The sequence below is a fragment of the Montipora foliosa genome, chromosome 2, assembly GCF_036669935.1.
Source record: "Montipora foliosa isolate CH-2021 chromosome 2, ASM3666993v2, whole genome shotgun sequence".
Taxonomy (NCBI): Eukaryota; Metazoa; Cnidaria; class Anthozoa; order Scleractinia; family Acroporidae; genus Montipora; species Montipora foliosa.
The window spans coordinates 51,629,522-51,644,521 of record NC_090870.1 but is presented as its reverse complement, the minus strand read 5'-3'; the positions used below and the strand labels follow the sequence as shown (position 1 = coordinate 51,644,521).

The 15,000-nt window shown below is 41.7% G+C and overlaps 2 protein-coding genes across 3 annotated transcripts in view; both read right to left on the bottom strand.

Annotated features, from left to right (window-relative positions):
* Positions 1-2,403: 2,403 nt before the first annotated feature.
* LOC137991794 (uncharacterized) lies at positions 2,404-3,222 on the bottom strand. Its single transcript, XM_068836833.1, has one exon. It carries the CDS (start codon positions 3,220-3,222, stop codon positions 2,404-2,406), a length of 819 nt encoding a protein of 272 aa, XP_068692934.1.
* Positions 3,223-5,790: 2,568 nt separating this feature from the next.
* The window catches only part of LOC137993495 (intermembrane lipid transfer protein VPS13B-like), a 48,308-nt gene continuing 39,098 nt past the window's right edge, over positions 5,791-15,000 (bottom strand). For both annotated transcript variants that reach the window (XM_068839398.1, XM_068839399.1), the window contains 7 exons: positions 14,804-15,000; positions 14,558-14,679; positions 14,103-14,314; positions 13,518-13,811; positions 10,660-12,565; positions 8,358-8,667; positions 5,791-6,734 (listed from right to left, as the gene is read on the bottom strand). The exon at positions 14,804-15,000 is cut by the window's right edge and continues 126 nt beyond it. In XM_068839398.1, the coding sequence (XP_068695499.1) occupies positions 6,263-6,734; positions 8,358-8,667; positions 10,660-12,565; positions 13,518-13,811; positions 14,103-14,314; positions 14,558-14,679; positions 14,804-15,000 (3,513 nt within the window). In that variant the 3' untranslated portion in view covers positions 5,791-6,262. The remainder of the gene's footprint in view (positions 6,735-8,357; positions 8,668-10,659; positions 12,566-13,517; positions 13,812-14,102; positions 14,315-14,557; positions 14,680-14,803) is intronic.

The window sequence follows — 15,000 nt, the reverse complement described above, 5'->3', positions numbered from 1 at the left end:
ATCATACATACCTCTTGATATTAAGCGTGTCCTGATATGGCCATCTGAATCTGAATTTCCTACAACCCTGAATTGTCTGTCATCCACTGGTACAGTGATTGGAATACAGGAATTTTGTGGAAGATTATTTAGTAGGGTTTCTGCTCGAGCTGTCTTAGTGGATCTTGAAAGCACTCTGACACCATAAGCCTGACATACACTGTAGTGCTACTAATTGAGATTTGACATAGACTCTAGTAAGTGGGCCACTGCCAGAATGGTTATGGATGAAAGTTCCCAGGTGACTATGTGACGCTGTCATATTTAGACTTTGGTCTTTTAAAATGTCCTGGTGAAAACAAATATATGTATTTTGAGGATGAATATCCAACAATAGTAAATGCTTAGAATACAAATAATTCTACCTTTTAAAACAGATAACAATATAGCAGTGTGGCTTTATGCTGTAACTAGTAATATTATTGTGAGCTAATGGGAAGATTATGGCCAATGATATTATCAGGTTTATACCATTGCAGTTCATTGGAATAAAACAATATGACAACACTTAATATTTACACCTACATTGTATGGGACACTGTTGATCTTCTCTTGAGCACTCTTTTGCATAGTTCTACACTCTTTTCAACAGCAATGTGCTTCTGAAGTCCTGTAAAAATTGGGAAGCCCCCATGTTGACCAAGTACATCAGAACAGTTTCTCAATCAGTTCCTGTGCAGAAGAGATTCATATTTATCAGTCAAAATTTATTATTATATACTTTGACTATGATTCATGAATTATTTACTTGGCAATCACCTGTAGTATTATGTAAATTGTAATATATTATCCACTTATTCTCTAAATTAAGTCAGCAATTTCCTCAATTTCTAACAAGTTTTTTCTTCACCACGTTTTATCATAGTTTTAATAATTAATGATTATTATTAATATCCCCTTAAAATCATGCAGTTATGGAGCAGTTTTCTATGGACACTCTAGCCTCTCTCCTTGATTATTCTTTTATAGAGCTTACAGACTTGTCAGAGGACAAGCTCCTACATATTGGTTAATAACTAGATCCCAGTGCCCGAGTTTGAATTTTAAATGCCATGCATTATCTGTGTTGCTTGTATTGCATGCAGGTACCTTGTCTTTGTTTGTATCTTCCTGGAAACATTTCCACCAAGTTGTTTCCATCATATCTCCACGAGTCTTCTTCAAGATATGGATGTTCAACAACTCCACTCTTTTCTGATCAAGGTTTAGGAAGAAGAGGTAGCACTCAGCAGGAATGTGCAACAAACCTCTTTGGCGTTACTGTCTTGCTTCTGTAAACTGCAGTGTTTATGGGAACTTGGAACTTTGCTCTAGTTGATCATATGATCTCCTCTAACAGTTCGCTGACTCATTGCTTACTTTTAACATTGGCTAAAGTGGAACTGTCCTGCGAGCAGTTGGTTTCTCCTACGCTTCCCGAGGGAGAAACCACGACGAGCAACTGTTTGATTTTCCATCAAGCATCTACGGAGTACGTCACACCCCACGGATGTATTTGATATCACTTCGTCTTATTTCGCGGGAAATCACTACACAGCCCGGCTGGCTCGCCCAAACGAAGCAGTTGCGTAGCTGAACGGACGCGCAAGTGCCAAAACAAGTTTACCAACTCGTTTACTGGTTCAAATTTAATTTATTCGTCCTTGGAGCTGGACGGCGGCTCACTCAGAGAAACTGACGGTTGCTCGCAGTGGTTTCTCTCCCGGGAAGCGTAGAAGAAACCAACTGCTCGCAGAGTAAAGTGGAACTGGAATAGACAATATTCATATTCTCAGTGTTGGACTGGAACTAGCTTGCAATGGAGGCTAATGCGGGGGAATCTTTTCAAATGCAAATAACTTTTTATAATAAACAATTATTGGATGAGGTTGAGCATGATATCATGTTTCAAATAATTCAACCTCAGAAACAGAAGCGAAGCGTTCAGCCACTTTGTTTTGAGGAGAACACTCCAAGGGGCTTAGTAACCAGGCAGACGTTGAACGTAATATCCAGGCAGATATTGCATTTATCATGACAAGTTCACAAGCTATTGTGAATTGATTGAATGCTCTCGACCAATCAGATTTTTCATAGTGAGTCTGATGTATATTAATATATTCCCCCGCATTAGCCTCCCTTGCAAGCTAGTTCCAGTCCAATACTGAGAACATAACATAACATTTATTCAAGATGGAGAAACAAAAAAATGCAAAACATCTTGAAAAGGAAAACTGGAGGTTAACCCTATAACGTTTCCCCAAAATAAAGAGATAACAACAGATATAAACTATATACAATAGAAATTCTATAGGAACTATTTACAAGTAGTAAAATTAAATAATTGATGATCAATAAGAACAATAAGATAAGCAAAACAATCAGTTAAGAGATATTTAGAAAGCTCTTCAGCGCATTCTTAAAACGACCCAAGCTCCCAGCCTCAACAACAGAACCTGGTAGATTATTCCAGTGCCGTACGATTCGGATAGGAAAAGAATATTTATACGAATTACACTTGGCTGGTTTAAGATAAAGCTTATACGGATGGTTAGCGCGGGTTGAATTGCACTTAGTGAATTCAAAAAGATCATCGAAGTTTAGTTTGTTCATGTCAAATACGATTTTGTAACATTCAACTAAAGAAAGAAACAGTCTGCGTGTTTCGAGTGTAGGCCACTTCAGCATCCCTAAACGATCTTCATAATCCATTTCACCCCGTTTTTGACCTAAAGCAAGCCGAGAGGCTCTTCGCTGAACTCTTTCTAACGCTAGCACATCTTTAACCAAATATGGATTCCATACCGGGGCGGCGTATTCTAGAACCGGGCGCACAAGAGATTTGTATAACGTGGAGAACGCATTGGGATTTGACGAGCCCACTGTTCTGTGAACCAAACCCGTGAATTTGTTAGCCTTATTAACGGTCGCGTTAACCTGTTCGCTCCAGGATAAATCCGAAGAAACCATAATACCCAAATCCTTAAGGTGCTTTACGCTTTTAAGGCTCGTACCCAATGAGTATGTAGGGAGGGAGAAGTCACGTTTGTGTGTAATACGTAAGACTTCACACTTATCAGGATTAAAGCGTAGTTGCCATGTAGATGCCCAGGATAGTAGCTGATCGACATCGAGTTGCAGGGCTTCACTGTCCTTAGCTATATTTGACAGTTCTCTGTATACTTTGGTGTCGTCAGCAAACATCCTTAGTGTCGAAGAGATGTTAGATGATATATCATTGACGTAAATTAAACATAAAATTGGGCCCAAGATCGTACCTTGGGGAACCCCCGACGTTACACAAGACCAGGATGAGTGGGTGCCTCGAACAACAACTCGTTGTTTACGGTCAGACAAGAAGCATCTAAGCCAACGTAGTAATGACCCGTCGATCCCGTGGCATTTTAATTTAAGCAACAGCCGTTCGTGTGGCACAGAGTCAAACGCTTTAGAAAAATCTAAAAATATAGCGTCGGTGGGTATTGATTTATTTTGTGAAGATGCCCAGTCATCAAAGCAACGCAGCAACTGAATTAAAGTTGACTTTCCTTCCAGGAATCCAAATTGGTTTGGATTAAAGACATTTAGGGCTTGCCAGAAATTAACTACGCGATCTTTAACAATCTTCTCGCTAACTTTACATGCAACAGAAGTGAGCGAGATCTGACGATAATTTTCTCTGTAATCCTTTCTACCCTTCTTATGGACGGGAACAATGTTAGCTATCTTCCAGGCATACGGTACTTCACCAACAAGAAACGATCTGTTTAGAAATAAACAAAAAGGCGAAGCGATTTCGATCGCGCATTCTTTCAATACACGGGGTGAGAGGAGGTCAGGCCCCGGGGACTTGTGTGGATTAAGATTTCTCAGAAGGTGAGAGACCTCATTTTTATTACAAAAGATAGTTGATAACTTAGAATCCACAACATTACTATACTCAGGGAAACTTCCATAATCTTCTGACGTAAACACAGTTGAGAAATAAAAATCAGACGCGAATATGGTCTATTCGTATGCACATTCCTTTGAACATACTGTCGCGCTTGGGAGAGGGCTTTCCTCACAGCCCTACCACCAACATGACCGACTTCTGATCACCCTACCAGGCTCGAAATAACGAAATTTAGTCGCGCTGCGTTGTGTTGTTAGGGGTTTAGCAAAAGAAAATATGAACCTGCAATACTTGTGTGTAAAGAGACCGCTGAAAATGGCGAATGATCGAAGGAATGGAGCTGTGCATGCAACATCCTGGGCTGTCAACTCTCCCGGAAAATCCGGGAGTATCCAGATTTTGGACCGTATCTCCCGATCTCAAGATTACGATCTGAAATCTCCCGATTAATCTCCGAAGTTTGTCATTTCTAGTGAGAATCGACCTTCACAGACGGATTGTAATTTAAGCAACAATGTGATAATTTGGTCCGAAACAAGAGATCATGATCTCTAGATCCGAAACAAACCAATCAAATCAATGAATTACTGAATTACATCTTTTTTTATCTTGATTGAAGGGTTTTTTTCGACAAGAGACAGATCGGCTTTGGGAGAGCGAAGATGCACAGTAGAAGAGATATCTAGTGCCTTCTTCTCTGGTGTTAAAAGCTGACATGCAACAATTAAAATTTGAAACCCGTTCGTTCTCAGGAGATCTCACTCTCGACATAGCGACGTAAAGGTTAGGCGCGGAACGTTCTCTCTAAGAGCAGTAGTCAACTGCAGATGGCAAAGTGAGTCCGTAGTAGTAGTAGTAGCAGCAGCAGGAGGAAGAGTAGAAGCTTGTGTCGAGACCATCCGTAGCAGTGGCACTGATGGGCCACCGTATTTTTCGCATAGCGCTGATCAACAGTGTTTAATTAAAGCACCCATTCCGAATAGCGCTGATCTACAAGTATTTAAGTCCAACACCCACTTTAAACTGGTTGCCGTTCTTTCAATTTTGATGATGGCTATATGTATTTAATTATATCATAATCTCATCGGTTTGTTTCTATGGTCTAGTAGTTACCAGTGATGCAACTGTCGCTCATGGTCCAAGGTTCAACCTTCTCGACCTTCATTTCTTTAAAACTCTTGGAACTTAATAGCGTGCTTTTTCAAATCATATTGGCGACAAAAGTGTACAGTTAACTTCATGTAACTGAAATGAAAGAGGAAATGCTCTTCTCGTCTAAGATAGAACAAAGTTACATTTTAAAGTGAAGTTGTCGTCGCCGCTGCCGTTTTTGTTTCTTTCACTCCTTAATGAGCTAAAGAAAACCACCAGTAGCTACGCAAGTAAAATTTACCGGAAAATCAAAGAATAGACTGGAGTAATTGCGTTATTTTATTTGTCATTATTTTCGTAACAACCCCATCCCATGTAATTACCAATTATTGTTTATTGACCGTTTTCACATTCCCCACAATACACTTTGTTTCCCCCCCCCCCCCCCCCCAAATTTGCATAAACCTTAAGAATATGCAGTGTCCCAAGAGCATTGGAATGCAATGGTTTATGAAAACGTGGAGGCCAAACAAAGTGTATTATGGGGAATGTGAAAATGTTTTAAATATTCAAAGTTCTGGTCTTCGTGCATGTGTACCCATAAATGTGTACCCATAAATCCTCTAATTTGGGGTTACTTGGCAGTTCTCGTATGCTAGGATGTGACCGGCTCGCCACCCAAATAGAAAACTGACTGAAGAGCGTAAGATGCTTCTACAGTCTTAAATAATACGCGGCTTGCGAGAGCTGCTGCACTGTCCTTAATTGTTTTAAAGATCTCGTCTACACTTAGTTGTGAACACAGTAACTTGCAATCGGATCGAAAATCTATACGCAACGGAAATATATTCTTGGTTTTTACTCACGTGATCAACAGCCCTGTACGAAAACAAACGAAAACGTTTGAATACTAATAATATAGTTCAATTCCCGGGGGATTGGGTCGGCACACCAACATGGCCGCAGTTTACCAACGACCGTGACATCATGTAAAACCGAGAATTGCTAAGTAACTTCATTACGTCAGTTTTAACGCTGAAGTAGCCCGTGCGTTGCCCCAGCAAATACGTTTGAAGTTAAAGAACTCCAAAATGTTACCGAAAAAAGCGGGCCCGTTAAAGTACACCTCAGGATTACTTCTGTAAACACAGGTTCAAATACCCCAGCTACAACATCCCTTTGCGTAAGTTTTAACAAACATGACCGCAAAAGATCCCATTGCTTGTTCAAATGACTTCTTTATCCCAACCAGGAAAGCTACGATTGGAAACCGCAATTTCTCTTAGCAGCGTGGAACTGTACTACTAAAGTTCTCCGTAACATTGGATCGACAGTCAGAACAAACTTCTGAGCAGCGCATGAAAAATCACTGTAGGAGGTGTCACGGGAAGAAATTTGCCTCAGTGCTTGAGCCCGCGCATCTCTAAGAAACTGCCGCAAGCGGTCTGAGTCACCACTCCCATGCGTCCCAACATTCTCATCGTCCTCCTCTTTGGTTATTATTGATTGGTTCACAATGGATACGTTCCTGTTGTCGTCTTCGTCTTCTTTCAAATCGATATCGCGAAGGAAAAGACTTTGCTGGATAGCATCCGCCTCCAAGCCCACGATAAATAGGGTGTCTCGGGTCAGCAGAATTGCTCCCTCGTAGTCATGCCCAGATGGAATCACAACGGTAGCGTCAAAATGAAGAAGCAAGTCGGTCTCGCTTTGATTATGGAGCATTTTCCTACAAACCAAACAATCGGCTGTAGTTAAATAGAGGATTTTGTCAACAAAAATTGTGGTTTATGATGATGTCGGGACCAGCAAGTGCAGTTCACCCGGAAGAAGCGGCTAGTGCGCATGAGTACGTCTCCTCATAGGCGCGCTGTGGGCTATAATTTGCGCACCCCAAATCAAGGCAGTGCCTATAAAGGGGCGCAGTGAGATAAAAAGCGATTAAATTTTAAAAGAAAAATCAGCCACACTAAGTTACTACGGAGGTCATCTTAGAGACAAGGGGAGACCTTGAAAACGTCGGCCCGACGTTTTCAAGTTGGCATTCATTTTAACTTGGCTCATAATCAAATACACTAAAAAATGGTTTCTGCGAGCTAAAATAGCTGTTTTAACGAAAATTTAGCCATTCCTTTTCGTTTGCCATCGGTAAACAGGTCTCCTTTGCTTTCCAGATTTTTACTAACAACCCGTGACACTGCCCCTCTAACGCACGCTGGTTTTCAACCCCTGACTTAACAAATAATAGGAGAAAGGAACCGTTCGAAGCCAAAGAAGAGCATTAAAAAATATAGTGACATTCACAGTTTGGATACTAATTGAGGTGAGGAGACCTGTTTATCTGCCAATCACTGGTCGGGCTTCTTTGTTTACCCACGCATTTTGATTTGACGTCACAAACTGATGTACATTGCATTTGCACTTCCCTTCTGACTCGGTCGTAAACGAAAGATGCTTGGTTTTTCGCAAGTTTTCAAGCCTATAAAATGGCAGGATTTATTAGGAAAAGGAAAAACTGGCCGCAATTCGTTTCGCACAGGTGCAAAGATTCATTTTAGCCAAAAAAAAATATTTTGGGGTCAGGGGCACTTTAACAAGATGCTCTGGAGCAGATTCAGAGCCACCGTAAAATTTTCTGATAGTGAAGGTGGCTCTGAATATGCTCCAGACACTAACTTCGTATAAGTTACCTGTCAATCACTGTCCAGCAACAAAAATTAGGGGCCACCGAGTTCGCTTTTGAAACAAACGTTTAACATAAAATAGAAGATGTTTTTAGATAGATCTTTTGTTGCCAGGGTAACCTATTACGTTATGTCGATAAGAAGCAACTTTTTTAGCAACTATTGGTGTCTTATATGGTACCATAACTTTGCCGTTGCGTGTTGAAGAAATTGGTTTGAGCCTCCTTAATAGCGTCAGTTCACGAGAAAAAGCTTAGCGAGACAAAATTTTAATAATCTTGAGGGCCACAGCGTTGAAAACATTTTGAGCTTCAAAAAATGGAGGTTGAAAAGTGTTATTCGGGTGCTAAGAGCTCCTGTGAAATTTTGTGTGAAACGTAGCTGCTACTTCGAAAGAACCTTGTCATCATCTTACATACCAAAAAATACATACAGCGCATTTAATCATCTGGTCTCGGTTGCCTTAAAGGTGGATAAATACGATAAGCCTATGAGCGCTATCGAAACCGATTCATTTGCCTACTGGAAGGTCGCCAGCGGATGATGCTATATATAAAAATAAACAAAAGTAAATATCACTCTATGAGCCAATCATATCGTTCGTTACAGAACCACAGGCCTCCCTAAACTAATACTTCAAACCAAAAAAAAACTGTGCGTTTTCTTACCAGAAGTATTTGAGATGACTATTTCTGACACAATATTCCAATCCATCCTCAGGAGTAAACAGTCTGCTTGGTAACTGTGTCAATCCAGCACCCTGTAAGATCCCTTGACCAGTCTGATTCACCAACTCCATGGCTCCACCCAGGGGCTTGGTAACCACACCGATCAGTCCCTTCCCCATCCCTGTGATAACACCACTGGCTGCCTCCCGCACATCATTGGCTCGCTGAATTCCCTGTAGGGGTTGATCCACTATGCCAGCTACAGCGCCGAGAAGACTGAGGCCAAATCCTCCTAAGCCTTGCGATAAACCTGGAAAAGTAACCAGAGAAAAACAAAAAATAAGATGGATATTGGATCTCTGTGTACTGAAGTACAGAGGACAGGACACGATTTCACCTCCAGAGAATAGGCCATTTTCGAAATGTCAAATATTCACCTTGATAGTGAGGACAAAAACAACAGAAACACGTTGGAATGAACGTGAAAAATATTTGCATATCATCCACTTTCCTTTGTCTTTGTCTTTGTCTTCAGAACCTCTCTTTCAAGCTGAATTTCAATAGATCGAAAAAGGCCTATTCACCCTGACACAATCGTAAACGCTCCAACAGTACGTTAGTAAATTTTGCTGACGAGTCAAAGAAATCGGGATACTGCGAAGCATGGAAATTTGACATTTTAAACGGAGGTGATAAAATCAAATTAACCGTCGTTGGGAGATTCGAAAGCTAACCCAACACCTAAAATCTTCCTTCGGTGATCAACTAACTTTTATCAACTTATTTGGGAGACTTGGTAGAAACAAATTCCCTACTCGTTTGTGTGATGTGAAAAGCAGGCCGAGAGCCAATGCTGAAGTTAAGGTCTACACTGCAACCTGGTTGACAATTGGACATAGTTTGATGCTACTCTGGTTCGAAGAAATTTAAATGCAGCTTAAAGAGGCTACGTCACGTTATTTTAGGGTGTTCGGGGAAATTTTTAGTTAATCACGAGTTCAAACTTGAAAATGTTTATGTGGAATTCCTTTACTGATAAATTATCGTTACATCACAAACAAGATGATTGTAAGCAAAAACGACCTTTATCCGGACGATTTGCCACAAACTTGAAAAACGTCAGGCCGACCTTTTTCGAGATTACCCAAATGTAATTCTTTTCAATCTTGTCCTTTTGTGTCCATCCATGCTTCTCTTTAATCTTGCTGATACTGTTTGGGCAAATAACCTCGTGTTTGGGGCGACTAGGTGCAAATAGGCCATTTTTACAGTTGTTTGCTCAGTGACCTAGCCTATGAATGGCTGCGAGGCTGACGGCGACCTTGTATTGATACCGACCTCACTTCTTTTATCATGTAAATTGTGTTATTGTAATTCTAATTAGTCTACATTAACATAGAGAGGTTTTCAATTGAGTGTCGAAAGTAATCAGCGAATTGCTTTGGTTTTGCATTACTTCACGCAGTGATTGGTTCAAAGTTCTCGCGCCACTTTTTCAACCAATCAGAAGTGAAACCAAAACCAATCATGCCTCGCGCGTGCACATTTTCCCGCGCTTTGTGTTGCCTACGTGTAATTACTTGGAGTTTTGATTGGTTTACTGGATTGTCTCCGTCCTTTCTGATTGGCCAAAGTAATTACTTTGGTTTTGGTTTTACGACACTCGATTGAAACTCTCTCTAATACCCCATTCACACCAACAAGACATGTTTAATTAAACTTGGTTTAACAAAATAAAAATAAGTCACAGAAAAATGTAGGACTGGCTTTTCCATGAGATTCAGGTTTGTTTCAACACATGCTTTGACCTTTGCTAAATTCGTAGTCGACAAAAGTCAGTAAACATGATTTAAAAAGAAAACACTTTGAAACCGTGTTTAACTAAACATGTTTAAAACATGTTTAAGGTTTGGTGTGAATGGGGCATAAGAATGGCACAAAGGTTTGTATCAAAGCATGGTCACCGGCAGCCTCGCTTCCATTCTTAGGCCGGGTGACTTAGCTACAACAGTAAAATGGTCTATTGCCGGAGAAATGTTGTTAGTTTAAATCCAATTTTCTAACCCGAATAGAACTTTTTCGCTTGTACATTTTGTTTTCTCAATACAGATCATGTGATGATGCTCTGGTGGTCTGGTCCTTTGTTTTGTTCATTAAAAAGAGTGCATGCAGAGATATTCATGCTTGCATGCACTTTTTTAATGAACAAAACAAAGGACCTAACCTCTTGAGTATTATCACATGATCTGTATTGGGAAAAGAAAATGTACAAAGCGAAAAAGGTCTACTGGGCGACTTTTACCTGTTAAAACTTTCTTTGGTCTTCTACACCTCTGCTCCTCCAAGAGTCGAAGATGTTCTCCATCCATGCTGAGGCGATCCAGATTCCGTGCCATGCTCGATGCAAGACTCGTTATAGAAGTCAGAGTACCAGTCGAAAGATGCTTTACAAAAGATGACATCCCTCGGGACATTCCGGAGACAAACGCTCCCGGGCCACGGGTCAGCCCGTCATACGGCAAGTAAAAGAAATCAGCTACTCCTTGGCCAAAGCTACGAACTAGACCCGCGGGATTTCCGAGCAGCTCTAGGGATCCGAGTACCCAACCCGCTTTAAAGAGTGCCGCGGTCGAGTAATGGTAAGTCAGCTTCTGGATAAGCGCTGACGAGGGGAGAAAAACTGGTGACAAATTAAAACGGCCGAGTGACAATGGCGAATCATCGACTGATACAAAGAGTTTTACCGACGCATGTAGCGTGACGTTCAGTGTCACGGGCGCGATGTTTAACTCGCCCACTGAGAATGGATGGATCGTGGATTGTGTGACATCTAATACCTTTGAAAGCGGAGTGCTTGTCGTCTCCGCAAAGTAGAGTAAAGGCGGCAGGAAAGAAGCCAACATATCGCCAACTCGGTACAGAAAAGAGTCTTCTAAATACAATGTCACTGGTTCAAGAGAGAGATCCAGACATCTTAAGAAAACATCACTTCCACTTCCTGTCTGCTCATAACGACATCTGACAATGGCCAGTGGTTTAACTCTCGAGCGAGTACTTTGCCTTCTTGGTAGCGGAGCTTTCCTTGACGACCACGGTGTGTTATTTGGAATGAGGATCGCCGAAAACTCGTACGTATCACCTTTTAATTGGTTATCAACCTGAAATGATCCAATTCGTATTGTTAATTCACGGCAAGCACGATCACAGTCTTTAAATCTATCGTCAATTGAATGCGTGAGTGCCAAACCTTCGGCAGTCAATCGCATGACTTCGTAAGGATTTCGGAAGCTCGTAACTTCATCTATAATCGTCATACTAAACTGGCAAACGAACAAATCTGCGTTGATGAATGACCGAGGTGGAGATATGTCCTGAAGTGTACTCGAGTCCAAAGATGCTTTCTCACAAGGCTGAATTTTCACGCATGTACAAAGACGTTCGCGAGAGATATCTATCAGGACTTGGCCCCTCCCTGGAAGGGTGATAGATAACTCCCCAGACGAATTCAAGTCGAAACCCTTACTCCACCCCTGTGGAACTTTAGTTGTCACCTCACAAGCAACCTCTCCCTGCTCGCCTTCTTCTTCTGATAATTGCGCCACGTTTACGTCGTACAAGGCTTGTATGTGAAACTCTGGAAGCCGTTGCACTTCACTAGCGGTAGCGAACCATTCGCGCATAACCGGAAGTTCGTAGTGTGTAGAACAGAATGCAGCAACTTCTGGAATATCACCAATGTCTTGAGATTGCTCCACGACTACAATTTTTTCAGAGCCTCCTACTGAACTCGGACTCTGAGGAGGTATCGCTTGTCCGAACTGAAGAGTAAATGGACAATCATTTTGAAGAAGCATACGTGGGACTGGGTCCAAGGCAAAAACGACGTACACAATACCATTAGCAACGTGTGATGTCACGACCACCGGAAGTGTGCTTCGTTTGTCGACGGGTACTGCAAAAGATTGACGTGTCACTTCCGGTGTAATAGATACAGCACGTGACCAAAGAAAGTTGTTTCGTGTGGTTTCCTTGTCTTTAAGGGCTAGAAATAAGATGGGTAAGGTTTGGGTGCTAAAGGAAGGGTTACTTTCTTGATCAAGTACAACTGCTGTGGAAGACGGGACGTCCCATACTGAAAGAGGCGTTGCCTGGTCTGGGTCACTTGGGAGGAGAATGAGTGTGTCTCTGTTAAGGCCATCTGATGTTACCTGAGGGGAAAAATGCACTTTCACATAACATAACTCAAGAGGTTTGAGCAAATTACCTTGTTTATTTTTAAATCGAAATGTACGAGGTGGTGGCATCCATATTAAGAGTGTTTTTTAAATTGCGTTTCGAGAGTATTTCGCCAAGTCTTTTGTCTTGCAACACTACGCCATTCAAGATCCAATCATCACTCGAGGCACATTCTCGAGAAGCAGAAAATGACTGACTTAGGGCGCGTTTGATTGACCCTATTCCGGAATAAGAATACGTGGATTGATGATTAAAACGGTATGTTTGGCGCGTTTCGAAGCAGCATTTTAATGTGAATCTCCGTAAAAACGGAATACGGTCAATCGAACGCACCCTTAATTACGTAGTAATCTTGTTTTCCCGCGCTTGGCACCGGCTACGCGATGATTCGGTTTGCATTGTGGTAGGCTTATTTTGTCAAGACATAACTGATAAGAGTGTAACGCGAAGTGCTAGTTTTCAACCCCGCATATGAACCATGGGAGCGTTAGCCCTACTAATGGGAATGGGCCCACACATTAGTAGGACTAACGCTCACATGGTTCATATGGGGTTCAAAACTAGCACTTCACATTACACTCTAATCAGTTACGTCTGTTCAAATATAAGTGCTACACGGCCAAAGTTTGCAAAAACGTAATCCTTTCTTATTTTGTCAAGGTTTGTTGTCATTGGTTAAAGACACTACTCAATTACAAATTTACGCTGTACAGAAAAGGAGCGAATGAAAACGGAAGACTAAACAATGTACAAGAACATCAAACGAAAAATGAAGACATCAATGTAAGATGTGAAGAGACATCATCTTGCTGAAGAAAGAAAGCGAACCAAACACTGCGCAGAGTCCCACTGGTTTTGTGATTCCGAGAAGATACAAGCGTGTTTAAAACAAAAGCGGGACAATGAATGAAATCACGTGGATACCTTTCTACCAGCAGGCAACAAAAGGGGATGAGCGACCAACGGTCTTCCGACGTTATTTATCACTTGAAATCGGTGTTCGAGAATTACAATTTCAATTCCACGAAACAAACGAGATGTTATGGACCATCGAACCCCACGGACGTCACCGGAAGCAAGGACGAACGCCACAGGAACTGAAAAGGCATCATCTTCATCCGATTGCTGACGGCTGCTTCGAATAACAGCAGGCAAAAGTAGAGCTTCAGACCAGCTTGGCGATTTGCCTTCCAATGAACTTCCGAACTGTATTTTACCCTGAGTAATTAAAAATTATGAAAATTGAATTTATATCCGTTTTTTTCCAAATGTTGCATCACTTCCTGGCATTGACAAATGTTGCCTTTCACCCTGGAGGTTTACTTTTAATAACCCTAACAAACTGAAATGACATCACAAAACCTGTTTTCAAAGCCGGAATTTGTGCATTGCGAAGGCGCCCATAATGGCAAGTGTGAGTAAAATGACTGGCAGTTTTGTTACGCTCTGCCAAAGGTCAGATTTTCAACCGCTAACGGGCAGTACCTTCCTTATTTTTGTCTCTATTACCTTGATTTTATGCGGTGCAACTACAGAGCCACTGGGAAGATTGAGCGTAATATCTCGTTCCAGATCGCGAAGGAGCAAGTGAGCCGTAGTGTTGTTGATCAGCAGACACCAAGGTAGAATTTCGACCAATAGCGTGCTTAGATGAGGCCAGCGCTTTATCACACGGCACTGGACCTCAATTGCGGGAACTGGAGAGGAGTTATTCCGAATGCCTAGACGAAAAAAAGAAAACGAAAAAGAAAAATGAAGTTAGAACGACACGCATGACGCTTCTTCAGTCTGAGCTTTGCAATGACATGTTTTCCGCAAACTAGAGTCTCGGCGATTACAAGCACCTCCGTGGAACATCGGTTTCACGAGCTCCACACTCCAATTTTAATGAGCGAAATTCCCCCCGTCCTTCCCTCGGTTCAAGTTTTTAACACCTTCATTACAAAAAAACCATCATCTCTAACCTTGAGGCTCGGTCTCTGGGTTTTCCAAAGGCTGCTTTTCATCTCTGATCACTTGACCAGCAATGGACAACTTCTTCACCAAAGATGATTCAGGTTTTTCCTCTAAAGCGATGTCTGCACGCCTGTAGGAAAAACCAAATCATTGTGAAAATTGTTACATTGATACCATAAGATTGTTACTGAGGCTGTTTTTTATTAAGTCAAATCGATGTCTTTTTACTTCGTTATTTTTTATTTTCACCACACCTAAATAATTGAGAATCTTTGCAGTAAGGCCAGCGATCAGCCAGCGGGGTTTCCTCTTCCGAAGTACTGTCACTCGTGACCCTATTGGCTAATTCAATCAGTGTGGTGTTGAGCGGAACTGAGGGACTGGACCACTGAGACGAACCGCTGAACTGGAAGGTCAGGTGATGCCAAGAGTTCGGCACCAGGTTATACAG